Below are 27,718 nucleotides of genomic sequence, written 5' to 3'. Positions count from 1 at the left end.
TGAGGAAGGAACGAGGTAGAACAACGGGGAGGCTAGAGAAACATTCATTGGAGCACATTAATTTTAAGTATATTGATCCGGCCTAGCCATGAGAAGTCTCTTGTGTCCCATTTGGCCAGGTCGGATCGAAGGGTGTGTAATAGTGGGGGGGAAGTTGAGTTTGAAGGTGTCTTTGAGATTAGATGGGATCTGGGTGCCAAGGTATTTCAAGGAACCGGAGCGCCATGTGAACGGGTAAGACGGATAAGAGTGTTTTTAAGGGTTTGAATTTGGTCAGGAGGAAGCGAGATGTTAAGAGTTTCGCACTTTGACATGTTTAACTTATAATTACTTAAGGAGGAGAAGAGTTTAATCGTGGAGAGCAGCGATGGGAGGGTGGTGAGAGGTGAGGAGAGGTAAAGTAGCAGGTTGTCCACGAACGCTGCACACTTGCTCTGGCCCAAGGACAGGGACAATCCTCTAATATCAGGATTGTTTCTGATTGCTATCAGGAGGTGCTCCATACAAATTATGTATAGTAGCGGAGAGGGCCCCTCTCTCGTGCCGTTGCGAATGTCCAGCGGTGCCGACAGCTGACCATTAATTCTGAGTTGGGCCGTTGGGTTGGAGTTGGCCGTGCGTTGATACGGGACAACATTGTCGCGCCCAGACCGATCTGTGACAGCGAAGAGTTCATGAAGTCCCAATCCACTCGGTCAAAGGCCTTCTCCGCATCAAGCGAGAGAAGGAATAGCGGTTTAGATTGTTTACAGGCGTGGTGGATAATGGAGAAGGTCCGGAGCATGTTGTCTCTGGCCTCGCGTCCTCGAACGAAGCCCACCTGATCCGGGTGGATTAGGGACTGCATGAACGGAGCCAACCTATTCGCTATCAGTTTCGCAAATAATTTAGTGTCGACATTGAGCAGAGATATTAGTCTATAGCTAGTGCATAATAGAGGGTCCTTACCCTCTTTCGGAATGACCGTGATGTAAGCTTTTAAAAAGGATGTGTGTGGGGAGGGGCAATTACGTGTAGTGGAGAAGTCGTTGAAGACTTCCAGCAATGGAGGCACTACTCCCGACCGGAGAGCTTTGTAGAATTTGGACGTGTACCCGTCCGGGCCTGGGCATTTGCACGCAGGCAAGTGGGTAATAGCATCAAGTAATTCCTCCGAAGAAAAGGGTGCCTCCAAGGCCTGGACAGCCTCCGGGGAAAGGCGCGGCAGGGCTGTATCAGATATTTATTGTGACAGGGAGGGATCGCTTGTACCACGGGGTGATGGGGGAGGGGGTTTCTGGATATTATAGAATGATTCGTAATACTGACGAAATGCTTCTAATATGTCCTGTGTTAGATGAGTAGGGGGACCAGAAGGGGGTTTGATCTTCTGTATAAACAAGGAAGAGCGCTTAGCTCTAAGGGCTCTAGCTAAAAGTTTCCCCGATCTGTTTCCCCACTCGTAAAAAAGCTTCCCTGTCAATTGCAATGTAATGTCTATGGCTATTATTCATGAGGGCCAACAGCTCGGTGCGAACTTTGATCAGGTCCCTGTACACTAGATCTTGCTGTGTGCGTTTGTGGAGAGATTCCAAAGTTTTTGTAATTTGGACTGTAGGGAAAGGAATTTGGCCGACACCTCCCTCTTCAACCTCACCCCATGTTTAATAAGGATACCTCTCAACACACATTTCATTGCTTCCCATTTAATGATGGGCGAGGAGGTGTCAGCTGCATGATCAGAAGTAAAATGAGCTATAGAGTTCTCTAAGTTCTTTAGCGCACAGCTCATCCAAAAGAAGGGACTCTTTCAAGCGCCAAGAAGAGTGAGGTTTGGTTGAGTTGGGAAGCGTAAATGAGCCAAACACCGGGGCGTGGTCTGATAATAACATAGTCCCAATTTGTGATCTGGTGATCGAGCCGAGAAGTTGATGAGAGCAGAATAGATAGTCAATCCTACTATATGAGCCCCTAGCGTGGGAGAAAAATGTATAATCTTTCTTTTGAGGGTGTAGTGACCTCCAGATATCACTTAATTGCATGTCATGGAGTTTTTTCCGGAGCGCCCTAAGCTTGATATGAGATAAGGTCGAGTGTCCCGTGTAAGTGTCAATGTGGGGGAATAAGGGGAGATTAAGGTCCCCTCCCATTAGGATAGGACCAGTGGCGAACTGGGACAATTTGTTTAGGGTTACATAGTTACATAGTTAGTATGGTTGAAAAAAGACATACGTCCATCAAGTCCAACCAGGGAATTGAAGTGAAGGGTGTAAGGGGATAAGGGAAAGGGATGTAGTTTTATAATTCTGCATAAGCATTAATGTTATTTTGTTCCAGGAATGTATCTAACCCTGTTTTAAAGCTATTGATTGTTCCTGCTGTGACCAGTTCCTGAGGTAGACCGTTCCATAAATTCACAGTCCTCACGGTAAAGAAGGCGTGTCGCCCCTTTAGACTAAACCTTTTCTTCTCCAGACGGAGGGAGTGCCCCCTCTTCCTTTGGGGGGGGGGGTTTAACCTGGAACAGTTTTTCTCCATATTTTTTGTATGGGCTATTTATATACTTATATACGTTTATCATATCCCCCCTTAAACGTCTCTTCTCAAGACTAAACAATTGTAACTCCTTTAATCGCTCCTCATAGCTAAGATGTTCCATGCCCCATATTAGTTTAGTCGCACGTCTCTGCACCCTTTCCAACTCCGCAGTGTCCCTTTTATGAACAGGCGACCAAAACTGAACAGTATATTCCAGGTGAGGCCGTACCAATGCTTTATAAAGGGGGAGTATTATGTCCCTGTCCCTTGAGTCCATGCCTCTTTTTATACATGACAATATCCTGCCGGCTTTGGAAGCAGCAGCCTGACATTGCATGCTATTCTGTAGTCTGTGATCTACAAGTACACCCAGATCCTTCTCTACCAGTGACTCTGCCAGTTTAATCCCCCTAAGACATACGATGCATGCATGTTATTAGTACCCAGATGCATAACTTTACATTTATCCACATTGAACCTCATTTGCCAAGTGGATGCCCAGACACTTAGTCTATCCAAGTCATCTTGTAACTTATGCACATCCTCTATAGACTGTACCGTGCCACAAAGCTTGGTGTAATCTGCAAAGATAGAAACAGAGCTGTTAATACCATCCTCTATATCATTGATAAATAAATGAAACAGCAGCGGGCCCAGTACTGAACCTTGGGGTACACAACTAATTACCGGGGACCAATCAGAGTACGAATCATTGACCACCACTCTCTGGGTACGATCCATGAGCCAGTGTTCAATCCAGTTACAAACTAAAGTTTCCAAGCCCAAGGACCTTAACTTACCTGTCAGACGTCTGTGAGGGACAGTATCAAACGCTTTGGCGAAATCCAGAAACACTATATCCACAGCCATTCCTCTGTCAAGGCTTCTACTCGCCTCTTCATAAAAGCAAATTAGATTGGTTTGACAACTTCTATCCTTAGTAAACCCATGCTGGCTATCACTTAGAATACTATTATCCCCTATGTATTCCTGTATGTAATCCCTTATAAGTCCTTCAAACAATTTTCCCACAATGCACGTTAGACTTACCGGTCTATAATTGCCTGGCGAAGACCTAGAGCCCTTCTTGAAGATTGGTACCACATTAGCTTTGCGCCAGTCCCTTGGCACAATACCAGACACCAGAGAATCTCTAAATATCATGAACAAGGGTACAGATATTACTGAACTTACCTCTCTAAGAACTCTTGGGTGTAGTCCATCCAGCCCTGGAGATTTGCTTACATTTACTTTACTTAACTTACCTTGTACCATCTCTACATTAAGCCAGTTCAGTACATTACATGATGTTATTTATTTAGGATTAGTTTTGCTTTCTTTGGCCACCTGTCTCTCATTTTGAATTTTTGCTGTTTTTATTACATTTTTACAGATTTTATTAAGCTCCTTGTACTGTTTAAATGTTATAGCTGACCCATCAGATTTGAATTTTTTGAAGGCTATTTTTTTGTTGTTTATTGCTCTTTTAACATAATTTGTCAGCCATGTAGGATTTAGTTTTAATCGTTTATATTTGTTCCCCTTTGGTATATATTTAGCTGTATAGTTATTTAGAGTTGATTTAAAGATGTCCCATTTACCTTCTGTATCAGTATTTGAGAACACCTCCCCCCAGTCTATGTCCTGTAGTGCAGCTCTCAGCCCAGGGTTCTAATAAGGAGTTCGCAAGAGTGAGCCTCCGTCCCTGAAGTTCACATTTCACGAGAATTAGGATCTACTGCATGCGAAGTGACCGACAGAGGAAGGGATTTATGGAAGGCAATGGAGGGTGCCCTTAGAGCGGGAGGATGGGTTGGTGGCGTGGAGCCAGGTAAAGTAATATTGGGTAATATTGTTAGGGATGTGGCCTGTTTTGAAGTGGGTTTCTTGTAAGAAAAGAATATGTGTCTTCTGTCTGGGTAGGGAGTAAAGCACTTGAGCTCGTTTTTCTGGGGTGTTGAGCCCCTGGACATTGAGGGATACTAACTTAACGTCAATGGACATGTCGGGGACAAGTCAGTAAGCGCCACTCACCTCTGGAGCCGAGGAGATCCAGGTGGTCCAGACCAGCCAGCAGGTCACGGCCACACGTCCAGGTCCTATGAAGAATGAAAAAGACAGGAGAGGTAAGAGGAGGAAGACAAGGAGAGGAGGGGGGCGGGGACAGGGAAGTCAAGGGTAGAGAGAGTAACCATAAGAGAATGGGTACAAGGGGACTAAGAGGAAAGGCCATAAGGGCCAGAAGAAGGATCGGAACCAGTCCAATCCTTTGACTATTGGGGATAACGTGGAAGGCGTGTGCCAACCAGGAGTGAGAGAGAGTAGCAGAGTAGGAGCGTCAACCGCTGGCTATGACCGCTAGCGAGCTATAGGAAGGTCACTCTGACATATGACAGAGCCACTTGGCTATTGGAAAGGCAGGGGCAGTAAGTAATTGGTGGGACCGAAGGCAAATCGGTCCGCATATATAAAAGAGTATGGGAGGCAGGTATTGTGAGTATGACAAGACTGTGGGGGTGGGGGCGAGTGCAACTGGTCAGCAGTAAGGAAGGAAGGCCAGAGCAATATCCAGCATGGTGATAGGTTGGCGGAAGCAATTAGGTAATGTGGAGTTAGTACATATTAGCAATGCAGTCAGGTAGGGTTGGGGAGGTTGAGGGGGTAGGGAATGACAGATGGGAGGCACGGGGGTGGGGGCGGTTAGTAAACAAGTCAGAGTAAGCACATATAACAAACTGGAACCATAAAGCAAAATATTGCAGAGTAGTCCAAGGTCTTCTCACAAGACCGACCAACGGAGGGGAAAATGCAATGACGAGTACATCGTCAGGTCATCTGGAGATCAGGTCTTGTCTTGATTGGGAGGATTTCGAAGGCCTTTGAGGTTCATTCAGATTCAAGGTCGAGGGACGCTTGGCTGTAGGCAGCGCCGTCGGGGGTATGAAGTGAGTTTATAAAGTCTGTCTCATTCAGGCAAGGGCACAGGTGGAAGGCGAAAGGTATTGAGAAAGTTCTGGAGGTCTAGTGGGTGGCGTAGGGCAGCTGTGGTGGTTCCATGCCTGGCAATTAGGAAGAATGGGAATCCCCATCTGTACACTATCTTCGCATTCTGTAGAATCTGCAAGAGGGGTTTGAGCGCTGCCCGTAGGCGTAGTTTGCGCAATTAAATGTCAGGAAACAGATAGATCTGGTGTCCATCATAGTAAAGCGTTTTTAAAGCTCGTGCCTTCTTCATTATTTCCTCCTTTAGGGTGAAGAAATATATCCTGCATATGATGTCCCGGGGTTAAGCTGGGTCTGGATTTTTGGCCCTTAAGGCCCCTTGAGCTCTGTCTAGCTCTATCGGGGTAGCAGGCGGTTTCTGAAGGATTTCGTTGAATATTTTTTGCAGCATCCTCGGGATGTCTTGGGGTTGGACGGATTCAGGAAGACCTTTGATCCTGATATTATTCAGTCTGTTCCTATTGTCTAGGTCGTCGATGTGTTCTATTTCAGCAGCTTGGTGAAGGGACAAGTTTTTCGTAGCTTCTTGCAGCGACTGGATTTGTGTGGTAACAGAGTCGCGGAAGGTTTCCAAGGTAGTAATTTTATCTTTCATCTGAGCAATGTCCGTCTCAACCGGTTTCAAGTCTTTTTGCCAAGCCAATCTCAAATCAGTGGCCATGGTCTGTATGTCAGCTTTTGTAGGCAATAAGGCCAGCAGGGCCTGTAGTTCCGGGTGGTTTTTGAGAGTGTTTTTCGCCGCCTCTGGGGATGGCAGGAGTGGATTGGGTGGGACTGGACTTGCGGTCAGGCGGCGGTTAGGTGTTTTGTTTTCCGTCTTATGTTTCTGTTGGTACTCAGTTGGGGTATCATCTGAAGATGAATGAGTTTTCTGAGAGGAAGATCTTGGTGTGGCCTTCTTTGGCGTCTTAAATAATTTATTTTTAGCGGGTGGACTGGCTCCCCAATAGTCAGGGGTGTCACTATCCGGTGTAGAGTCATGAGATCCAGAGTCAGAATGTGGAGTGTCAGAGTCCATGGTGTCTGCCCAATTAACAGCATTGATTGATTGCAGGTGGACCAGGCACTGGGTGTTGGACAGAGGGGAGAGTGTGATCATGTTCTCTGCGAGGAGATATCAGGTCTTTCCCAGATTGTGGGTAAGTGCTGGTGGCAGGTTGCAATGTCCTTTTATGAGAGGGAGGTGCAGGGCCCCCAGAGGGTATGATCGCAAGTCTCTCAGCTCTGGTGCCTGGGGAAACTGTGTCAGGAGGTGAGGGGTTAATGTCTCCCATCTGGGTCAGGGTGGAGGGGTCAGGGGGCTGCCGGTCTGGTTTTGCCCCCAAGTTATAATCTTCCCTCTCACCTCTGGAAGTGCTGAGAGTCGCAGGGACGAGGCCTCCACTCCCTGTAGGCTCTGGCGTGGTCCGGGAGGAGGCCGCACCCTTCTGTAGAGTCGGGGCCTGTGAGCTACGGGTCCCTTCTCTCGCACCACACGGGAGCGGGGTCAGGGAAACAGCCGTCAGCTGTCTGTGAGGGCCGGCGGTCTCCGGAGCGGCTGTGGGTGCTGCCGCTCTGTCAGCAGGGTTTCTCTGTCCTGCGCTCATCTCGGGGCCAGGAGGAAGGCAGTATGAACGTATCGCTGGAGTGAGCGGTGATGGCGGCGGCAGTGCTGAAGGCCGCGTGGCTGAGGAGGAGCGCGCCGAGCAGGTAAAAAAGCAGGGGTTGGTGCCGGGACGGTCTCTGGCGGTAGCGGAGCTCTTTTTATTCTTTTTGTGGGACCTGCCTCCCATAGCAGTAGAATCAGCCCCAAATTATGCGGTCCGGCGGGAGCCCTCAGTCAGCACGGTTAATCTCGCGCGCGCCGAGCCACGCCCCTCCCAGGAGTATCCTTTCATCGTGCTAAGCCAGCACCTCAAAGGTTCAGCTCTCACGCTGACTTTGACGCCATTCTGGAATCTGCATGGAAACATCCAGACAAGAGGTTCCCGGGAATCAAGACGATTCAAGAACGTTATCCATTTGACAAGGACCTTGTCACTAAGGTGGTTTCCCCTCCCTCAGTGGATCCACCAATCTCCCGGATCTCTAAGGCGACTACACTGCCACTGGCAGATGCCGCTGCCTTCAAGGATTCCATGGACAAAAATTTAGAATCCTTATCGAAGTTTGCCCCTGAAGCAGCTGGCTCTTCTCTTCTTCCCATCTTCGCCTCGACATGGGTGTCCAAGGCTCTGTCGGAGTGGTGCCTAAAGCTCCATCAGGGTATCTTAGCGGGATCCCCCCCAGAGGATCTGTCTGCTCTGGCTCTCCAATGTTCTAAAGCTGGGGACTTCCTCTGCGCGGCTTCCATGCAGTCAGCCCGTTGTTCTGTCTTTGCTGTGGGTCACCTAGCGGCTCTCCGCCGCTCTATGTGGCTTAAAACTTGGAATGCGGATGCCGCTTCCAAAAAGTCTCTCACTGAACTTCCCTTTACGGGTGGCCGTCTTTTTGGCAGGCGCCTTGATGAGATTATCTCTGAGGCGACCGGTCCGGCCGGTTTGCGCCCAAATCAGGCAACCGCAAACCCACTTCTGCATGAAGTGAAGCCCCCACCCGCGTTTTTTTTCTCGGGTGGGAGGTCGTCTCTTACTTTTTCGAGACATCTGGACCTCACACATTCAAGACTCTTGGGTCAGGGACGTGGTGTCCAACGGTTACCGAATCAAATTCGCCTCCCTTCTGAGGGATCGCTTTTTTCGATCCCAGGCTCCCCGGTCTCCTTTTCTACCTTAAGCGTCTCAACCGTCATCTTATCCCCCGCTTCCGAATGTAGTCTCTCCGTTCGGTGGTGGCGTCCCTGGGACAAGGGGAGTTTCTTCCTCGGTGGACATTAAGGATACCTACCTCCATGTCCCAATATTTCCAGGTCATCATCGGTACCTCCGCTTTGCTGTTCCGGAGGGGCATTTTTAATTCGTAGCCCCCCCCCCCCCTTTGGCCTGGCCACGGCTCCTCGTGTCTTTACCAAGATGCTTGCGACAGTGATGGGCCTGTTACGGTCGAGGGGAGTCTCTGTGATACCCTACCTGGACGACCTTCTCATCAAGGCTCCAACCAGAGCCCAGTCCTCTCTCCTACCCAGTCTCTAACCTTCTTGGGACTTCGCTTCGACACGGCCTCTGCCTGAATTTGCCTCCCGCCGGACAAACGTCTGGTGCTTCTGTCGGGGGTCCACTCCCTTCGGACCCATGGCTCAGTCTCCATCCGCACTTGTATGGAAGTCCTGGGTCGGATGGTGACAACTATGGAGGCCGTACCCTTTGCCAGTTTCTTTACCGCCCTCTTCAACTGGCAATTCTCTCTCGGTGGGACAGGTCTCCTCTGTCCCTCGATTGTCAGATTGTTCTCCCTCGCAGGGTCCGTCAGTCTCTGCTCTGGTGGCTTTGCTCCCCCCTGCTTCTCCAAGGGCGGTCCTTTCTTCCCCTTCACTGGCAGGTAATTACAACAGATGCCAGCCTGTCGGGCTGGGGCGGCATGTTCAGGGATTGGATGGTTCAGAGACTCTGGTCTCCCCGCGAGGCCCTTTTTCCGATAAATATATTGGAATTGCGGGCGATTCTTCTTTGTCTTCTTCATTGGGAGTCCTGGCTTTAGTCCTGTCCGCGTCCAGTCGGACAACGCCACGGCGTTGGCGTACATAAATCGACAAGGTGGCACTCGCAGCTCGGCAGCCATGGCCGAGGTGACCAAGATTCTCATCTGGGCGGACAGCAAGGTTCCGGCCATTTCGGCGATTCACATTCTGGGGGTGCTCAACTAGGAAGCGGACTTCCTCTGTCGGTCCTCACCCGACCCCGGCGAGTGGTCTCTACATCCAGAGGTTTTCACGCAACTCTGCGACCTCTGGGGCATTCCAGACGTGGACCTCTTCACGGTCCGGCACAGTCGGAAGATCCTTCCTTTTGTGTCCAAGTCCCGGGACCCTCAGGCTCTGGCCGTGGACGCCCTATTGATTCCTTGGGCGGGGTTTGTCCTACTCTATCTGTTCCCTCCCCTTCCGCTCCTTTCCAGGGTGCTGAGGAAGCTCAAAACAGAGGACGTCCCCGCCATTCTGGTAGCTCCAGATTGGCCCCAAAGGTCGTGGTACGCCGACGTAGTCAGGCTCCTGGACGACGCTCCACTGCGCCTTCCGCTCCGTCCGGACCTGCTCTCTCAGGGTCCTCCTTGCCACCCCAATTTACAGTCGCTGCATTTGACGGCGTGGCTGTTGAGACCGCGGTTTTGAGGGCCCGCGGGTTCTCTTCCCAAGTCATTCACACCATGCTCAGGGCTCGTAAGCCCTCCTCCGCAAGAATTTACCACCGTACTTGGCGGTCTTATTTTCGTTGGTGTGAAGCTCAGGTCTTCTCCCCTGTAACCTTCTCGGTTCCCCATCTTCTCTCCTTTTTGCAGTCGGGTTTGGAACTGGGGTTGTCTCTCAGTTCCCTTAACCCCTTAAGGACTCAGGGTTTTTCCGTTTTTGCACTTACGTTTTTTTTCCTCCTTACCTTTTAAAAATCATAACCCTTTCAATTTTCCACCTAAAAATCCATATTATGGCTTATTTTTTGCGTCGCCAATTCTACTTTGCAGTGACATTAGTCATTTTACCCAAAAATGCACGGCGAAACGGAAAAAAAAATCATTGTGCGACAAAATCAGAAAAAAAACGCCATTTTGTAACTTTTGGGGGCTTCCGTTTCTACGCAGTGCATATTTCGGTAAAAATTACACCTTATCATTATTCTGTAGGTCCATACGGTTAAAATGATACCCTACTTATATAGGTTTGATTTTGTCGCACTTCTGGAAAAAATCATAACTACATGCAGGAAAATTTATACGTTTAAAAATGTCATCTTCTGACCCCTATAACTTTTTTATTTTTCCACGTACGGGGTGGTATGAGGACTCATTTTTTGTGCCGTGATCTGAAGTTTTTAACGGTATGATTTTTGTTTTGATCGGACTTTTTGATCACTTTTTATTCATTTTTTAATGTTATAAAAAGTGACCAAAATACGCTTTTTTGGACTTTGGAATTTTTTTGCGCGTACACCATTGACCGTACGGCTTAATTAATGATATATTTTTATAGTTCGGACATTTACGCACGGGGCGATACCACATATGTTTATTTATTTATTTTTTTTACACTGTTTTATTTTTTTTATGGGAAAAGGGGGGTGATTCAAACTTTAATTAGGGAAGGGGTTAAATGACCTTTATTAACACTTTTTTTTTACTTTTTTTTTGCAGTGTTATAGGTCCCATAGGGACCTATAACACTGCACACACTGATCTCTCATCCTGATCACAGGCGTGTATTAACACGCCTGTGATCAGCATTATCGGCGCTTGACTGCTCCTGCCTGGATCTCAGGCACGGAGCAGTCATTCGTCGATCGGACACCGAGGAGGCAGGTAAGAGCCCTCCCGGTGTCCGATTAGCTGTTCGGGACGCCGCGATTTCACCGCGGCGGTCCCGAACAGCCCGACTGAGCAGCCGGGATACTTTCAGTTTCACTTTAGAAGCGGCGGTCAGCTTTGACCGCCGCTTCTAAAGGGTTATTACCGCACATCGCCACGATCGGCGATGTGTGGTATTAGCCGCGGGTCCCGGCCGTTGATTAGCGCCGGGACCGACGCGATATGATGCGGGATCGCAGCGCGATCCCGCTTCATATCGCGGGAGCCGGCGCAGGACGTAAATATACGTCCTGCGTCGTTAAGGGGTTAAAGGTCAGGTTTTGGCCCTTGCTACTCTTTTCCAGCGGCCTCTGGCTTCTAACAGAGTTCATACCTTCGCATCGGGTGATGCTAGTCTGGGCCATAAAGTGTTGCAGGCGGCAGTGGACCGGCCGTCTGCCTGACTGCTTATCTGCCCACCCAAGGGACGGCTTTGGTAAGTCCCACGGTCTGTGTCCCCCAATGAAGCCGATAGAGAAAAGGAGATTTTTGTTTACTTACCGTAAAATCTTTCTCGAAGGATCCATTGGGAGACACAGCTCCCGACCTTTTTTGGGGTTTCCTTTGGTTCTCTGTCCGAGGGTGTGTTCATTTATGTTTTTTTCTTCTGGTTCTCGGACAGTTTGGGTTTTCCTTTGACCTGTTGGTCCTCTCCCATTGCTCTGGAACTTAAACTTATTACCTCAGGGCCTGAAGGCGGGTATATCCTGCTGGGAGAAGCCGACTTTTTTTTATTACCATAGTGTCACACCTCCTAGAGACAGCAGCATACACCCACGGTGTGTGTCCCCCAATGGATCCTTTGAGAAAGAGATTTTACGGTAAGTAAACACTCAACCTATTCTATCCCTTTGTTCGCCATTGGACTGTGCGCATAGCCATGTGGCGAACACACAGAAATATGAGAGTTAAAGTTAGTAATGCTTAAAGGAGTACTCCGCTGATAGACATTATATCCCCTATCCAAAGGATAGGGGATAAGATGTATGATCACGGGGGACCTGCTTCTGCACACACCCCCACCCCCGGGGTTTTTCAGAGCAGCACACGGCTCTCTAAACAAACGCAGAGTTACTGCAGCAGTGGTCGTGATGTCACTGCCATGCCCCTGGTCATGTCACGTCTCCATTCATGTCTATGGGAAGGGGGTGTGGCGGTCAACGATCATGGCCTCCACCTCCAAGCATTCTGAACAAAATGTTCAGAACGCTAGAGCACCGGAGTACCCCTTTTAAGCACTTGTTGAACTGTGGCAAGTGATGCACATGGTTAGATAACAGCTGTTTCTTCATTGGAAGCAGAAAGAATAAAGTTTCCTAGTTTTATCTGTGCAGAGATATGTCAGTGTGTGCTTGTGCTGTCTCACTGCACAGAAAGAAGGGAATACCGCAGTAAAAAAGTAATAAATATCTACTGTTCATACATGGCCATGAAAAATATAACTACTACAGGATGGATAGCTGGGCAACCAGGTATAAATACAGTTGGACAATGGCGATTTTGGGGGCTTAAAATCTTCTGCTGCATTGACTTCTAAAAATGAACTGTATTTTAAAACAATAGCAGAGGGCAATGGGCTTGTGTAAATATCCCCTTTAATCCTTTTCAGGGGTGTGGAAATAAAAAAAAAAACTACTTGTCCAAGGGACTAAAGCGGAACACAATCTACTTGTCCCTCAAGAAAATCCACTTGTCCTGGCAGATAAAATAATTTTCACCAAAATAGTCTGATTCCCCCCCCCCCCCCCCCCCCCCCCCCACAATAGACCACCAGGGATGGATCTAAGATCCCTTTAGACACTGCTGACAGCGGAGATCTAATGGGTTAATAGGTGATTACAGCATGCCAGGCTATAACCGGCGGGAGAGCTGTAGCTCCTCTTACACCCGAGACAAGCCCAGAAAAGTCTAGATGTAACTTTGATCACCTTATAAAAAATTTTTAATATGAAGTGACCAAAAATGAACAATTCTGGACTATTTTTTTACATTTCCACCGTTCACCGTACAGTTTAATTAACATTATATTTTAATAGTCTTGACATTTCCACATGTAGCGATACCACTTATGTTTATTTTTGTACATTATTTTTATTTAAAGAAAATTGGAAACTTTTATTAGGAAAGGGGCTTATTCACATGTATACGCACTTTTTAAAATATTTTAAGCACTTTTTTTCAGTCTCAATAGGGACTTATGTGTTACTCGGGGGGGGGTTCTGCTTCTCCAGTTTATGTGCTGCATTTTGTGTCCGAAAATGCTGGAAGTTGCATTTAGTTACTAGATAACTACAACACCCAGCATGCCCTGATACAGCCTATGGTTGTGTGGGTGTTGCAGCATGTTGCACTGTATAGTAGTACAGTTAAGGTTATTGTGTAACATGCTGGGAGTTGTAGTTTTGGTTTGTGTCAGCTGCAGAGACATAGTCTGTGTCAAGGAATACTGGGAATTACAGTTAGTAACTACAACACCCAGCATGCCCTGATGCAGCCTATAGCTCTGCAGCTGACCCGAACCAAAACTACAACTCCCAGCATGTTACACTTTATAGTTCTACAGTTTAGGTTAAGGTCCAACATGCTGGGAGTTGTAGTTTGGGTTCGGGCGTGTTTGTGTGCATCCGTGGGGCTCTTGGTTGGCGGGTGAGTATGAAGGGTGGGATTCTCGGGGTGAAATTTAGTGCGGGTGCCACTAAAAATAAATAAAATGAGATGGCACAACTGCCCAAATGCCCGTCTGCTCCTAAACAAAACATTTATGCATACACATCATACATACACCAGACACTGCCCCCATATACATACATACACACACACACACACGCCACTGCCCCCCCCCACATCATACATTACATACACACATACACTCACACCATACATATACACCATACATATGCACACATCATACATACACCTGCCGCTGCCCCCCCACATCATACATCACATACACATCACACTTAGACATTATACACACACCATACATTACATACACATCACACTTAGACATCATACACACATTATACATTACATACACATCACACTTAGACATCATACACACATTATACATTACATACACATCACACTTAGACATCATACACACATTATACATTACATACACATCACACTTAGACATCATACACACATTATACATTACATACACATCACACACAGACATCATACACACATTATACATTACATACACATCACACACAGACATCATACACACATCATACATTACATACACATCACACACAGACATCATACACACATTATACATTACATACACATCACACTTAGACATCATACAAACATTATACTTTACATACACATCACACTTAGACATCATACACACATTATACATTACATACACATCACACTTAGACATCATACACACATTATACATTACATACACATCACACATAGACATCATACACACATTATACATTACACACACACCACACTTAGACATCATACACACATTATACATTACATACACATCACACTTAGACATCATACACACATTATACATTACACACACATCACACTTAGACATCATACACACACATCACACTTAGACATCATACACACATTATACATTACACACACATCACACTTAGACATCATACACACATTATACATTACACACACATCACACTTAGACATCATACACACATACACTCACACCATACATATCCACCAGCGTTTCCCAACCAGGGTGCCTCCAGCTGTTGCAAAACTACAACTCCCAGCAAGCCCAGGGCATGCTGGGAGTTGTAGTTTTGCAACAGCTGGAGGCACCCTGGTTGGGAAACACTGATATACACCATCCTCCCCCATCATACATTACATACACATCACACATACACTCACACCATACATATACAACCACCCTTCCTGCCGCCGCCTGTATTCTCGGCCTCCTCACCTGAGCCGCCATGAGTGGACATCAGAGCTGTAGTCCCGGCCGGTGTGAGGTGAGATTTCCGTCCTCTCCTCTCTCCCCTCCCCCCTGCTCTGTGTTTTCCCCGTGCAAACTAGCAACCGCCCCGTGGTGGATTAGGTCCTGTCTAGACAGAGCCGGGGAGGGGGGAGCTGTGTGTGGGGGATGGAGCTGTGCACGGAGCTGTCTACGTCCTTTCTCTCACCCTGCTGTGTCTTCTTGTGTAGAGCTGCATCCTCCGGGAGGGGAGATAAGGGGGCTCTGCAGTCAGCTGGAGGCCGCCGCCCCCTCCATACACTCTGAGTGCCGGTGTGAGGTGAAGACTTCCATCGGCTCCTGCGCCTCACACCAGCATTAAAGAAAAATAAGGGGGACGTCGGTCTGTCCCTGCTCGCCCGATACAGGGCTAAATCTATGAACAATTCACCTGCCCGGCACCCAAAACTACTTGTCCCGGGCGTCGGGCTATAGGATTTCCACATTTTATAGGATTTTATAGGAGTAATTCAGGCCTTGATGCACATAGCTAAATTTAGTCTTTTATAATGCTGCATTCTAAAAGTGTGTGTTGTTTTTTTGTGTTTTTTTCTTCTTTGTGGTACAAATAGCATACCAAATTTGTGTAGGTTTGTTTTTATTTATTAGATCTTATATAGTCAACCTAGACACAATTAATAATTGCTTCAAAATGATTCTCTTGCATCATGTAATTTAGCTGAAGAAAAATAAAATGAAATCCAGACAACTAGAAGATTTATTTGATCCCATATGAACACGTTTTCGGAGCTCTATGGCTCCTTCCTTAGATACAAGGACAATGGCAATAAAACATAAATGTACGGTATATGCACATGATTGTTATTTTATGTTTTATTGTCATTGTATTTGAGGAAGGAGCCATAGGGCTCTGAAAACAGGACCAAATAAATCTTTTATTAGTTCTAACCTGCCTGCATTTTGGTCACCATTCTCCTTTTGCTGTCTGAGTTTGGTTTTATCTTTCTTCGGCTGCATTTTATAGTGCATTTACAAGTCTGATGCAATAAAGAACACTGCCTGCATAGATAAGGACATTTGTGTCCCCGGAGTGGTATTGATTTGTGTGACGTTGATGTTGTGGCTTTCCCCACAACCTTTCTAGGTGAGCCTGGTATATTCATGTGGTATTACTTTTCTACTTGTTAGTAACAATTACCCTATGTGGTGCTCTGCTAACTTTTTGGTCTTCTATGGTCTCTTGCATGTAGCGATTCCTAATACATGTACACTAATCTCCACACCTAGCTACCAAACCAAACATGTTACACAAACACCCCATTAGTTTTCTAATTATGCACTAAATGTCTCATATTTTGAAAAACCTGAAGCTACTTTAGTACAAAATTCATTTATTTCCTTTATATTATTGAAGATAATGATCTGTGTGTTCCTTCAACACAACAGTGATAGACTGCTAGATCACTATTTTGTCATCACTGATCTGTATGTAAACAAAGGGGCAGATTTACTAATCCTTTCTTATATTTAGGCAGTTTAAAGGGGTATTCCAGGAAAAAACTTAATTTTTTTTATATCAACTGGCTCCAGAAAGTTAAACAGATTTGTAAATTACCTCTATTAAAAAATCTTAATCCTTTCAATAATTATCAGCTGCTGAAGTTGAGATGTTGTTTTCTGCCTGGCAACAGTACTCTCTGCTGACATCTCTGTTTGTCTCGGGAACTGCACAGAGTAGAAGAGGTTTGCAGTGGGGATTTGCTTTTAAACTGGCCGGTTCATTTGGTGTGAACCTACCCTAAGCCACCAATTGCTGTCTATACTCGCCAAAGTGGATTCAATTCTTATACTTATTTGATGGTCTTTGATGTGTCTATGTAATTTGTAAACCAGGGATCATTTTTACTTTTGGTTGTTTTGTAGAATGATGACTCCTCTTTGACAGCAGTAAGAAGTAGAGTTGTACGTTTACTTGGATCTCTTGGGGGACACATTAATCGCAGCCTGGTAACAGGTATAGTTTGTTTTTGTTTTCTTGTGACCTTGTTTCCCATAGGTAATGATGGTAATTACATGATTTTACATTAATTTGTGCACCCAGTCATACTGATCTCTTTATTTGCCGCACAACTGCAATCATGCTTCGGTGGCAGAATATCTGTTCAAATCTCTTGCAACTTTGTAGCCTGAGACTTGCCCGAGATGACAGCAATCGGGATACGGATTTGCCTAAAGTCCCATACAAAGTCTATGGGACTTTAGGAAATTCCGTATCCTGATCGCTGCAGTCTTGGGCAAGTCTCAGACTACAAACTTGTGGGAGATTTAGACAGATATCCTGCTGCTGGAGTGTGATTGCAGTTAAGCTTTAAGTGGTTTGATCCATAGATAAATAGGAGACTGTCGCTTTTCTGTCACTGTTGGTAACTTTTGTTCTACATCAATAATACTGTTATTTTCTTGTGCTTAGAAACAAATGTAAAGAGGGAAAAGAGTAATAGACAAACCGTTCCCATCATCTATCGTAAACCATAAGAGTATGGTATGGGGATATATATTTTTTTAGTATTTTAATTGTCTGTTTTTCTTCAAAAGCTACATCTACTGAAGAAATGATAAAGAAGCATGTATCATGGGACACAGAAAAAAGACTGAGTTTTGCTGTACCATTTGCTGATCTGAAACCTGTGATCTACTTGGACACTTTTCTGCCACGCGTCACAGACCTAGCACTTTCTGCCAGTGACAGACAGACTAAAGTACCTTTGTATTTATTGTTAATTTTTTATTTTAAAAAAGTAACGTCTTGATATCCGCAGACCTTAAATATAATAAAAATCCCTCTCACCTCTTCCTCCGTTTCTGCGCAGAGGCCTTTTAAACGTTTCCACTGTTATCCTAAGTGGTGCAGGAACTGCCAGGCGCGATCATAATTTAATCACATCACAGGTTCTGCACCACTGTGAATAGCAGAGCGAAGAAGGTCCTACACCTCTAAGAGAATGGAGGATGCTGCGGTAAAGGAAAGGTGAATAGGATTTTTATTTTCTTTTGGAGGGTACTTTTTAAATGAGACTTATGTGGGCATCTACCATTATAGGAGGTTCTCTACCTACCTGAAAAGCTACTGGGGACTTCGAACCCAATAATGGGGACTCTCTACCTGCCTATTTTCTGGAAGGGCTTCTACCTAAAAGCGGTGGGTTATCTACCTACTTATCTTCTCAGACTTTCTACTTCTTCTAATGGAAGGATTTTCCACCTACCTGCCTACTGCGGGCATCTAGCTAGTAGTGGGGATTAACTACCTAACTACAGTGGGCCTCTATTTAATGAGGGGTTTCCCTACCTAACTATTGTGGGGCATATCTTAGTTATGAGCGTCATGTTGGATTTTCACCTAAGACTTCACAAAGTTTAGATCCCCTCTGCTGTCAGATGACCTTAAAATTAATAAGATAAACTTTGGCTAAGTTCTCACCATGGTCATGTCCTCACCATACAGTTTGCAGTACCCAAATGTTTACTGTACTGATGTTTTTAGGAGATACATTAATTCTAAAGGTTCTAGTAAAATAATAAAGAAATTATCAGGTCTGGAGAGCTATATTTATATATTTAGCTCAGTGCCAGAGAGTGGGTATATCCTTCTGAGGAGTAGCCAACCTTTTTTTTCTTAGTATCAGCCTCCTTGTGGCAGTAGTAAATATATATATATATATATATATATATATATATATATATATATATATATATGTGTATTTATGTATGTATATATATGTGTATGTATATTATATATATATAATATCATGGTTCCTGTGTCTCCCAATTAAGCAACCGAGTAAATTGTTTGTAGCCATAACAGTACTGTACTTTTTCCTACTGCATTCCAAGAGCAATAACTTTAAAGGGTTGTCCAGTATTAGAAAAACACTCTATATATCTATCTATCTATCTATCTATATATATATATAAACAGCACCATTCCTGTCCACAGGTTGTGTCTTGTATTGCAGCTCAGCTACGTTGAAGTGAATCTACAGTGAGCAGACAGTGTTTTTCTAGTATTGAGTAGAAAGGAGGAGAAAAAGAGTGGGGCGCTCCCTGTGTGGTATTTTATGGAAAAGTAAAAAATGGAAATACCCGTCAAACACCTATGGTAGCGTACTGACCTTGAGCCGATAGTACACAATGGTGGTGGGAAGGAAAAGGCTTTCCAAAGAGGACAGACAAACATGCAAAGTAGGAGGAGTAAAAATGGGGGGAATGTTGAGAGCGCTGCTGTCAGATGGCGAAGGTTGGAGTCAAGGAACGGTATGAGCCAGCACTTATGCAGGACTAACTTTTATTGAAAAAAGAAGTCAAGACCGTAAAAACAGGACAACGCGTTTCGGCGCTCGCTGGCGCCTTCCTCAGGTCCACAATTACAACTACAGAAGAAACATCTATATAGATTTTCAAAAATACATCAATGGAAACTCAAACCAACTGGTTGGGAGAGTACAAAACACATAGAAAATAAATAAGATAAAATTAAAATTAAAATGAAATAGACACAATAAATAGTGGTGATCAGGATGATTGTGGTCTAAAAGCAGTGAGGTGTTGAGCAAGACAGCAGGTAAAACCACTTGTAAAATATAATAAAATCAAAAATAAAAATACACATATGAAAAAGGGGAAAAAAGGGGGGGAGCCTATGAGAGAGGGATTTTAATCTGTCCCCTCAGAAAGGCATGTGACCCCACTGAGTGTAGTGTAGCCAGCTAGAGGGGGGTTTTTATTGGAGGTACTTCAGAGGCTATGCACTGGACAGGCAGAGCCAGAGCTGCTGAGGCCGGGTATATGATAGGCTGAGCCTGCGGCTGGATGCAGGCATGTAGCTGGGGAACAGAGTTCCCCAGATCGCCGCAGGATAGTGGGTAGGGGGAGAGATAAAGATGTACTTACATATGTGCAGTCCTAGCCGGAGTTCCTGCGGGCGGGCTCGTGAGTACGGAGCATTGGCGCTCCATTTTATGCACGAGCGCCGCCAATAGAAGCGCACTTCCGGTTTCGCGTGATCACTTCCGGTCATGCGCAATAGACATCGGGATCGCCTGAGTCGCCGCGGGAGTGCGGCAGGCGCATGTGGCAATGGATGGGGACCTTGGAGGGTTTGAAAGAGATGTATTATTCTAAAATGAAATGGATTATTCGGAAATAAAATGGATGTGTAAATGGAGGATTGGGTTTGGCTGGATTATGTGGGTAGGGTCCTGGGGGTGGGGGGGGGAAAGGTGTGGGGTGAGGGGAGGATGAGGCTGGGAAAGGGTGTAGAGTGAAATGGGGGGGGGGGGTTTAAAAACGGATGGGGTGGGGGAAAGGGGGAGGATCGGGAAGAGGACAGGGGTGTGTGGGGGGGGGGAAAGGAGGGGTGTGGGGGGGCAAGGAAGGGGTGGATGATGTGACTGGCAGGTGGGTGATGGGTGGAGGTGAAGTGAGTGACGGGGAGGAGTGTGTGGGGGGGGGATGTGGAAAGGGCGGGGGGGAGGGAATGGGAAGGGAGGGGAGGCTGGGAGGTGGACCAAGGGAAGGGGGGAAGGAAAGGGAGGGGAGAGGGGCAAGGGGGGGGGGGAGGAAAGGGAGATGGGAGGGGCGGGGGGAGGGAGGGGGGGGGAGCCAAGAGGTGGACCCTGGGGGAAGAGGGATGGGGGGAAGGGGCGAGGATGGGAGAGGAGAGGTGAAGGGACAGGGAGGGGGGGGGGTGGAGCAAAAGGGGGGGGGGAAAGAAGGAAATGGGGGGGAAAATGGGGGGGGAGTGGAGACATGGTTCAAAGTTCTATACATTCATTTAAACAGTCTGGCATCAGGCATTTTAATTTATAGATCCAATGCGCTTCCCGTTTGTTCAGGGCTGCTTGTCTGTTGTCCATTTCTGCAGAGATATGCTCGATGGGTGTAATCCTTAGACACGAAAAGTCCTTGTTGTGATCTTCCAGGATATGTCTTGACACACTGTGTTTGAGGTATCTCAGTTGTGTCTGTGGCCGTTGAGACGTTTTCTTAGGGTCTGGGTGGTCCTGCCGATGTAGTATGTGCCACACACACAGTCAATTAGATAAATGACAAATGTGGATCCGCAGTCCATATGTGATTGTATTCTGAATGTTGTGGTAATATTTTTTGAGGTGAAAGATTGTCTTCCATGTAAGATGGTTTGGCAACAGAGGCATCCTCGGTTACCACATCTGTAGGATCCCGGGGTGAGGGTCTGTGACTCTTTCTTTTTCTCTTTTCTTAGACGGCTCGGAGCGAGTATGTTTTTGATGGTTTGTCCCCTCCGGAAGGTCAAACCGGGTTTGTTGGGGATCAGGTTCTTTAGGATGGGGTCTGTTAAGAGGATGTTCTAATGTCTATCAAAGATTTTTTTGATCTTTGTGTTCTTGGGTATATTCCCAGCCTCATCCTCCCCTCACCCCACACCTTTTCCCACCCACCCCCAGGACCCTACCCACATAATCCAGCCAAACCCAATCCTCCATTTACACATCCATTTTATTTCCGAATAATCCATTTCATTTTAGAATAATACATCTCTTTCACACCCTCCGAGGTCCCCATCCATTGCCACATGCGCCTGCCGCACTCCCGCGGCGACTCAGGCGATCCCGCTGTCTATTGCGCATGACCGGAAGTGATCAAGCAAAACCGGAAGTGCGCTTCTATTGGCGGCGCTCGTGCATAAAATGGAGCGCCAATGCTCCGTACTCACGAGCCCGCCCGCAGGAACTCCGGCTAGGACTGCACATATGTAAGTACATCTTTATCTCTCCCCCTACCCACTATCCTGCGGCGATCTGGGGAACTCTGTTCCCCAGCTACATGCCTGCATCCAGCCGCAGGCTCAGCCTATCATATACCCGGCCTCAGCAGCTCTGGCTCTGCCTGTCCGGTGCATAGCCTCTGAAGTCCCTCCAATAAAAACCCCCCTCTAGCTGGCTACACTACACTCAGTGGGGTCACATGCCTTTCTGAGGGGACAGATTAAAATCCCTCTCTCATAGGCTCCCCCCCTTTTTTCCTTTTTTCCTTTTTTTTCCCTTTTTCATATGTGTATTTTTATTTTTGATTTTGATTTTATTATATTTTACAAGTGGTTTTACCTGCTGTCTTGCTCAACACCTCACTGCTTTTAGACCACAATCTTCCTGATCACCACTATTTATCGTGTCTATTTCATTTTCATTTTTATTTTATCTTATTTATTTTCTATTTGTTTTGTACTCTCCCAACCAGTTGGTTTGAGTTTCCATTGATGTATTTTTGAAACTCTATATATATGTTTCTTCTGTAGTTATAATTGTGGACCTGAGGAAGGCGCCAGCGAGCGCCGAAACGCGTTGTCCTGTTTTTACTGTCTTGACTTCTTTTTTCAATAAAAGTTAGTCCTGCATAAGTGCTGGCTCATACCGTTCCTTGACTCCAACCTTCGCCATCTGACAGCAGCGCTCTCAACATTCCCCCCATTTTTACTCCTCCTACTTTTCTAGTATTGAACAACCCCTTTCATAATTTTTCAATACTTTTAGCTGTAAACCTATTCTGTCAGTCTGGAATAAAAAAAAAAATCAAAATCAAGATAAAGATTTATATTTATAAAAGGGTAAGATTCTTCCTGTACTAGTGGCGCAAAAAAAAAAAAAAATAATCCATAGACGGTTAACCTGGTGTCAAGTCCTGGTTATGACCATCCACACACATGCTAGCTTTTCAGGCTTGGGGTGGGCAAGACTTCTTGACAAGCTCCTTTAGGGTTCCTGGCCTTAGCTACTCCCTTCCTACAAAATGATAATGTAAAACCTTTCTCAGACAGTCGAATGACCATGAATTAACTTCATCATCTAGGGGGAATCAGGTCCCCCAGGCTCCCGCTTTAAGGATTTACTCTTAAGCGGTAGAAAATCTGCTGTCCCATTCTACATTCCATCTGAAAGGAACAGAAAACAAGGTAGCACACTTTCTCAGCTGGAGTTTCAGTCCAAGAGAATCGTCATTGAACAGGAATGTCTTTCATCAACTCAGGGCTGGTGCAGTGATTTTGCTTCCCTAGGCCAAAACTAAGTTTGCCAGCACCTTGAACCTGCCCTTTTGCTCCGCTGTTTGACATGCTTCACCTTACTACTGGGGTGACACACTGTAATAAACCTCCTCCTCATGTATTCACCTTACTACTAGAGTGACACACTATAGCAAACTTTCTCCCCATGTAATATCCTTACTACTGGGTTGACACACTGTAACAATCTCTCTCCTTGTGTAATCGCCTTACTACTAAGGTGACACACTGTAACAAACCCCCTCCCCATGTAATCACCTTACTACTGGGATGGCACACTGTAACAAACTTTCTCCCCATGTAATCGCCTTACTACTAAGGTGACACACTGTAGCAAACTCCATCCACCCGCTCCCCTTGTTAATAAGTTATGATTGCAGCGAGTCTTAATTCCTCAGCCCCTGTGCTACAACCCCCAACATGGAACAGACACTGTTCCATGATGGGGGTAGTAGTAAAAGCACTAATGTAGTCCTCCCAGCCACCAACAGACTCCTGCAGCCTGGTAAACTACTGCTCCCATCATGAAAGTCTATTCCATGATGGGAGTAGTAGTAGTCCTGCAGCACTGCAGGAGTCCCGGGCGGCTCCAGAGTAAACTGTAAAAAACAGTACAGAACAGTGCACAAAACCATGGTAGACTATGGTTTTGTGCACAGGGGAAAAAAAAAACGCACAAAACCATACAAGTAAAAAAACATACACAACCGGATACATTTAGTTGTGTAAATTTTTGTATTGTAGGTCAATGTATACGGTTTTCTATATGGTCACTTACCGTATAGCAAAATCAGGATGTGAATGCAACCTTACTTTGGCTGTATACCTGAAACTGTAAAAACCATTCTGCTACTAGTGGGGCAATTACCCATTTAATCAGGCAAGACCTGGCCTACAAACGATGTTAGCTTCATCCAGAATGGCCTGAAATTAAGCTTCAAAACTTCTTTTTAAAGTTTCTGCCTTCTGTGATACCCTGCTAGCAGAATACAGAAGTGGATGTAAAGGTTATGAGCGATGCAAGGATAAGACCCATGGTCAGATCCCTTTAACCTCAGTTTGACTAAGGGCCCAATTATATGGTGTAATTATCAGCGGAACAGGACAAAATTGCTCTTTGAAAAAGGGCCAATGGTCATCTGACAAATCAGCAAACACTTGTTTATCGGCTGAGTTTTAACATTTTTAAAATCGTCATTTGTCAACTACACATCGCACTGTGTAACAGCATGTGTGGCCAACAAATGACAAAAAAAAAATGGCTGCATGAACAATCTAGTGGTTGAACTTCTGGATTTCTTTAATATAAAACACCTTTCTTTTGAGGTAACCTTTATCCATACCTTTAGCATCACCTCTGCTAGATGCTTGAGGGAAATTCAGGCTCTCTATAAGGTCATACTTAAAGGGGTACTCCACTGCCCTGGCGTTCAGAACATTTTGTTGCAAACGCTGGGTGCGGGTGGCAGGGGTCGTGACTTCATGGCCATGCCCCCTCGTGACGTCACGCCATGCCCCCTCCCATAGACTTGCATTGAGGGGGCATGGCATGACGTCACGAGGTGGTGTGGCCGTGACATCACGACCGCCGCCGCCCGCACCCAGCATTCAAAAGGAAGCCGGGTGCTGCACATAGGTCATGGGGGTCCCAGCTGCGGGACACCCGTGATCAGACATCTTATCCCCTATCCTTTGGATAGTCATCTCCAATTCAGGCCGAGGGCAGCAGTATGTCAACTTTAACATCAAGCTGACATAATTTGGGTATGTGCTTGGTGCATAGTGCTAGTGTTGTAAATGTATGGCGAATGTCCTGGTCAGTAACAGATATGTCACTGTACAGACATACCTATGTTAAAGCATTACTGTCATTAAAAACATGTTGACAAGTTGATTAGACAAGTTTCTAAAGTTGTAGATCACACTGGGTCTCACTCCTGAGTGCAATTGTAAGTTATTAGCTAGGGAAGTAGTGGCATTATGCTCCACTCCCTGGCTTGCCGTGAGGTGCATCAGTTTCTCTTCATAGAGGTCTCTGTAAAGAAATGTATGGATCTCTCGGCCGACCAGGGAAAGGAGAGCAATGCCTCCCACTTCCCCAGTTAATAACTATTGTTTGCAGTGGGTCTCAGGAGTGAGACCTGGTGTGATCTAGGGGCGTAAGAAAAAATCGCTTTGCTCGATTATGGCGATTTTTCATTTGGCGATACTGTATTGTTTCAAAATATTTTTTAATCGATCCTTTTAGGGATGTGGAATTCGTATCTCCCGACGTCCGGGACATGCAGTTCCAGGCGCTGGGCCGGTGAATTTTTCCGGCTCGTGCAAGCATGGCCGGACCTAATAAGCACAGCAGCGCTCTGGGTGTATGGAGCGGTCTCCCGACTCCTGCCCGCTCCGTACTCTGCGGCCCCCGCCTGCCGCTAATAGCCAGCATGCGGCACTCAGCAGTCTGTATGGAGTGGGCTCCATACTCCTGACCGCTCCATACTCTGCAGCCCCCGGCTTTTCTTAGTAGCCGGGGGCCGCCGCTAATAGCCAGCATGCGGCGCTCAGCAGTCTGTATCGAGCGGGCTCCGGACTCCTGCCCGCTCCATACTCTGCAGCCCCCGGCTCTTTTCAGTAGCCGGGTGCCGCCGCTAATAGCCAGCATGCAGCGATCACCGCAGCTGGCTATTAACCCTTTACAAAGCTGACAGCGGCGTCTAAAGGGACCTGTGAATACTCCCTGGCCGGGCAATCCACTGTGGAGGTAGCCGGAGGGCTTATCTCTGCTTCCTGCTGTCCTGTGGCTCTGTCATTGATAGAGCCTCGCTGGACTAGGCTCTATCAATGGATCACAGAGCAATGGAGTTCAATAGAACGCTATTCATCTATCTGAAGAATCTAATGATTCCTCCTAAAAGTCTTATAAAGTGTATAAAAAAAATGTTTTAATACAAGTGTAAAATACACACATTAACCCCTTCCATATTAAAAGTTCAAATCACCCCCTATTCCTATATAAAAAATGTAAACATAATAAAAATAAACATATTTGGTATCACTGCGTGGGTAAATGTCACTATATATTGTTTTTGAGACAGAATCGGGATATATCGCGATATATCGTCTCATAAACAGAATTGGGATATATCGTATCGTCATATGTGTATCGCTAAATTCTTGCCGATTCACACCCCCTAGTGTGATCTGCCGCTTTTAACATGTCTGATTGACATGTCAAAAGTTGTTTTTTTTTAAAGAAAGAAATGCATTAATGTTGACTTGCCAGGTATACTGTTAATGGTTTATGGTCTTAGCCTTTCCTAAGTTGTAAAATAAATGATATTTTAACTCTAAAATATGTTTATAATGTTTTTTAAATCATTTTATAAAGTTTGTTTTTCGTAACACATCATGTCCTGATTTTTATTAGGTTGCCGCATGTGAACTTTTTCATAGCATGGTAACATTTATGTTGGGAAAAGCACGAGAAGGGTCCCCTTCAATGTACAGACTGTACAAACACACATTTCCTGTGTTGCTGCGCCTGGCCTGTGATGTTGATCAGGTAGGTTTTATTTTGCATTATGTCCCGGCCTAAGTGCTATTTAATTTTCTCTTCATAGAAAGTGAACTTTGCAAAATTAGGGTTATCCCCTCAAGGACGCTGCTAGCTTTTACCTGACGAAGCCCCAGTTTGAAAATCTGACGTGTCTCTTTAAGTGGTAATAACTTTGGAATTATTTTACTGAGCGAAGCATATTGTACTCTATATGAATGGTAAATTGTTGTTGTTACATGCAGCGTTTTTTTATGAAAATTTCTGGTGTTTTGTTTTCATGACTATTACTGTGTGTTAAAAATTATGTACGGTATATTCTGTAGGTTGGTACAATTATAACTTTTTTATGTTCTTTTTTCCTTATGTTCTTGTTTAATGTCCATAGAACTTAAAGGGGAATTTCCATGTCAGCTTGTTATCTCATTTAAGCTGATTTAAAGAGCTGGGCACAGTTGTCAGACTGTTGGGATCCTGTGAACGGGCACAAAATGTGCCTGAAATGAAAGGAGTGCACCACACATTCGTGGCCAGGGCTCTTTTCTTTCTCTATGGGGCTTCTGAATTTCAGCACTCAGAAATATTTGGCGGCCCCATTGACAATAAATCAAGTGATGGCTGCACATCGGCTGTGCGCTTTATTCATTCTGGAGACAGTTGTGTTTCTCTTCTTGGGATTGGTGGGGTCTCGGCAATCAGAACTCCCACCAATCAGTTTCTTAACATCTATCCTGTGAATAAAACAAGGTGAGATGGGAATACCCCTTTAAATTGTACTTGATTCATAAAAAAAACAATATTATGTATTTAGAGCCATGTTTAACCCCTTCCCGCAAATGGAAGTGTATACACGTATATTTTTCCCCAGACTTAACGCAAATGGACGTGTATACACGTCCAATACATTTTCTATCACCATGTCCGTTGGCATGGTGATAGAAACGTCATCACAGCTGTACTGAACAGCTGACCGATGACACTATGCAGCTGGGGACCAATCAGAATGGTCCCCTGCTGCTGATCATTGTCCTTGGCCAGTCAGTAAGTGACTGAGTAAGGACAAGGACTTGCGGGGTTTGTGGCGGTTCCGGGCTGATCGGGTCTCTGTTGACCCGATCCCCCGGAAAATAGAGATGATCGGAGCTGT

At 45.7% G+C, this 27,718-nt stretch overlaps 1 protein-coding gene across 3 annotated transcripts in view; it reads left to right on the top strand.

The window, feature by feature from the left end:
• PRKDC (protein kinase, DNA-activated, catalytic subunit) overlaps nt 1-27,718 on the top strand; it is a 631,631-nt gene that overhangs the window by 170,697 nt on the left and 433,216 nt on the right. For 2 of the 3 annotated variants that reach the window (XM_056521838.1, XM_056521836.1), the window contains exons 23-26: nt 16,853-16,943; nt 17,525-17,688; nt 18,030-18,128; nt 26,446-26,580. In XM_056521838.1, coding sequence (XP_056377813.1) covers nt 16,853-16,943; nt 17,525-17,688; nt 18,030-18,128; nt 26,446-26,580 — 489 coding nt within the window. The remainder of the gene's footprint in view (nt 1-16,852; nt 16,944-17,524; nt 17,689-18,029; nt 18,129-26,445; nt 26,581-27,718) is intronic. The other variant, XM_056521839.1, reaches the window with a different exon arrangement.

This window comes from Hyla sarda, chromosome 5 (assembly GCF_029499605.1).
Source record: "Hyla sarda isolate aHylSar1 chromosome 5, aHylSar1.hap1, whole genome shotgun sequence".
Classification (NCBI taxonomy): domain Eukaryota; kingdom Metazoa; phylum Chordata; class Amphibia; order Anura; family Hylidae; genus Hyla; species Hyla sarda.
Note: the sequence above shows the minus strand (reverse complement) of the source record. Positions and strands in the feature narration are given on the sequence as shown.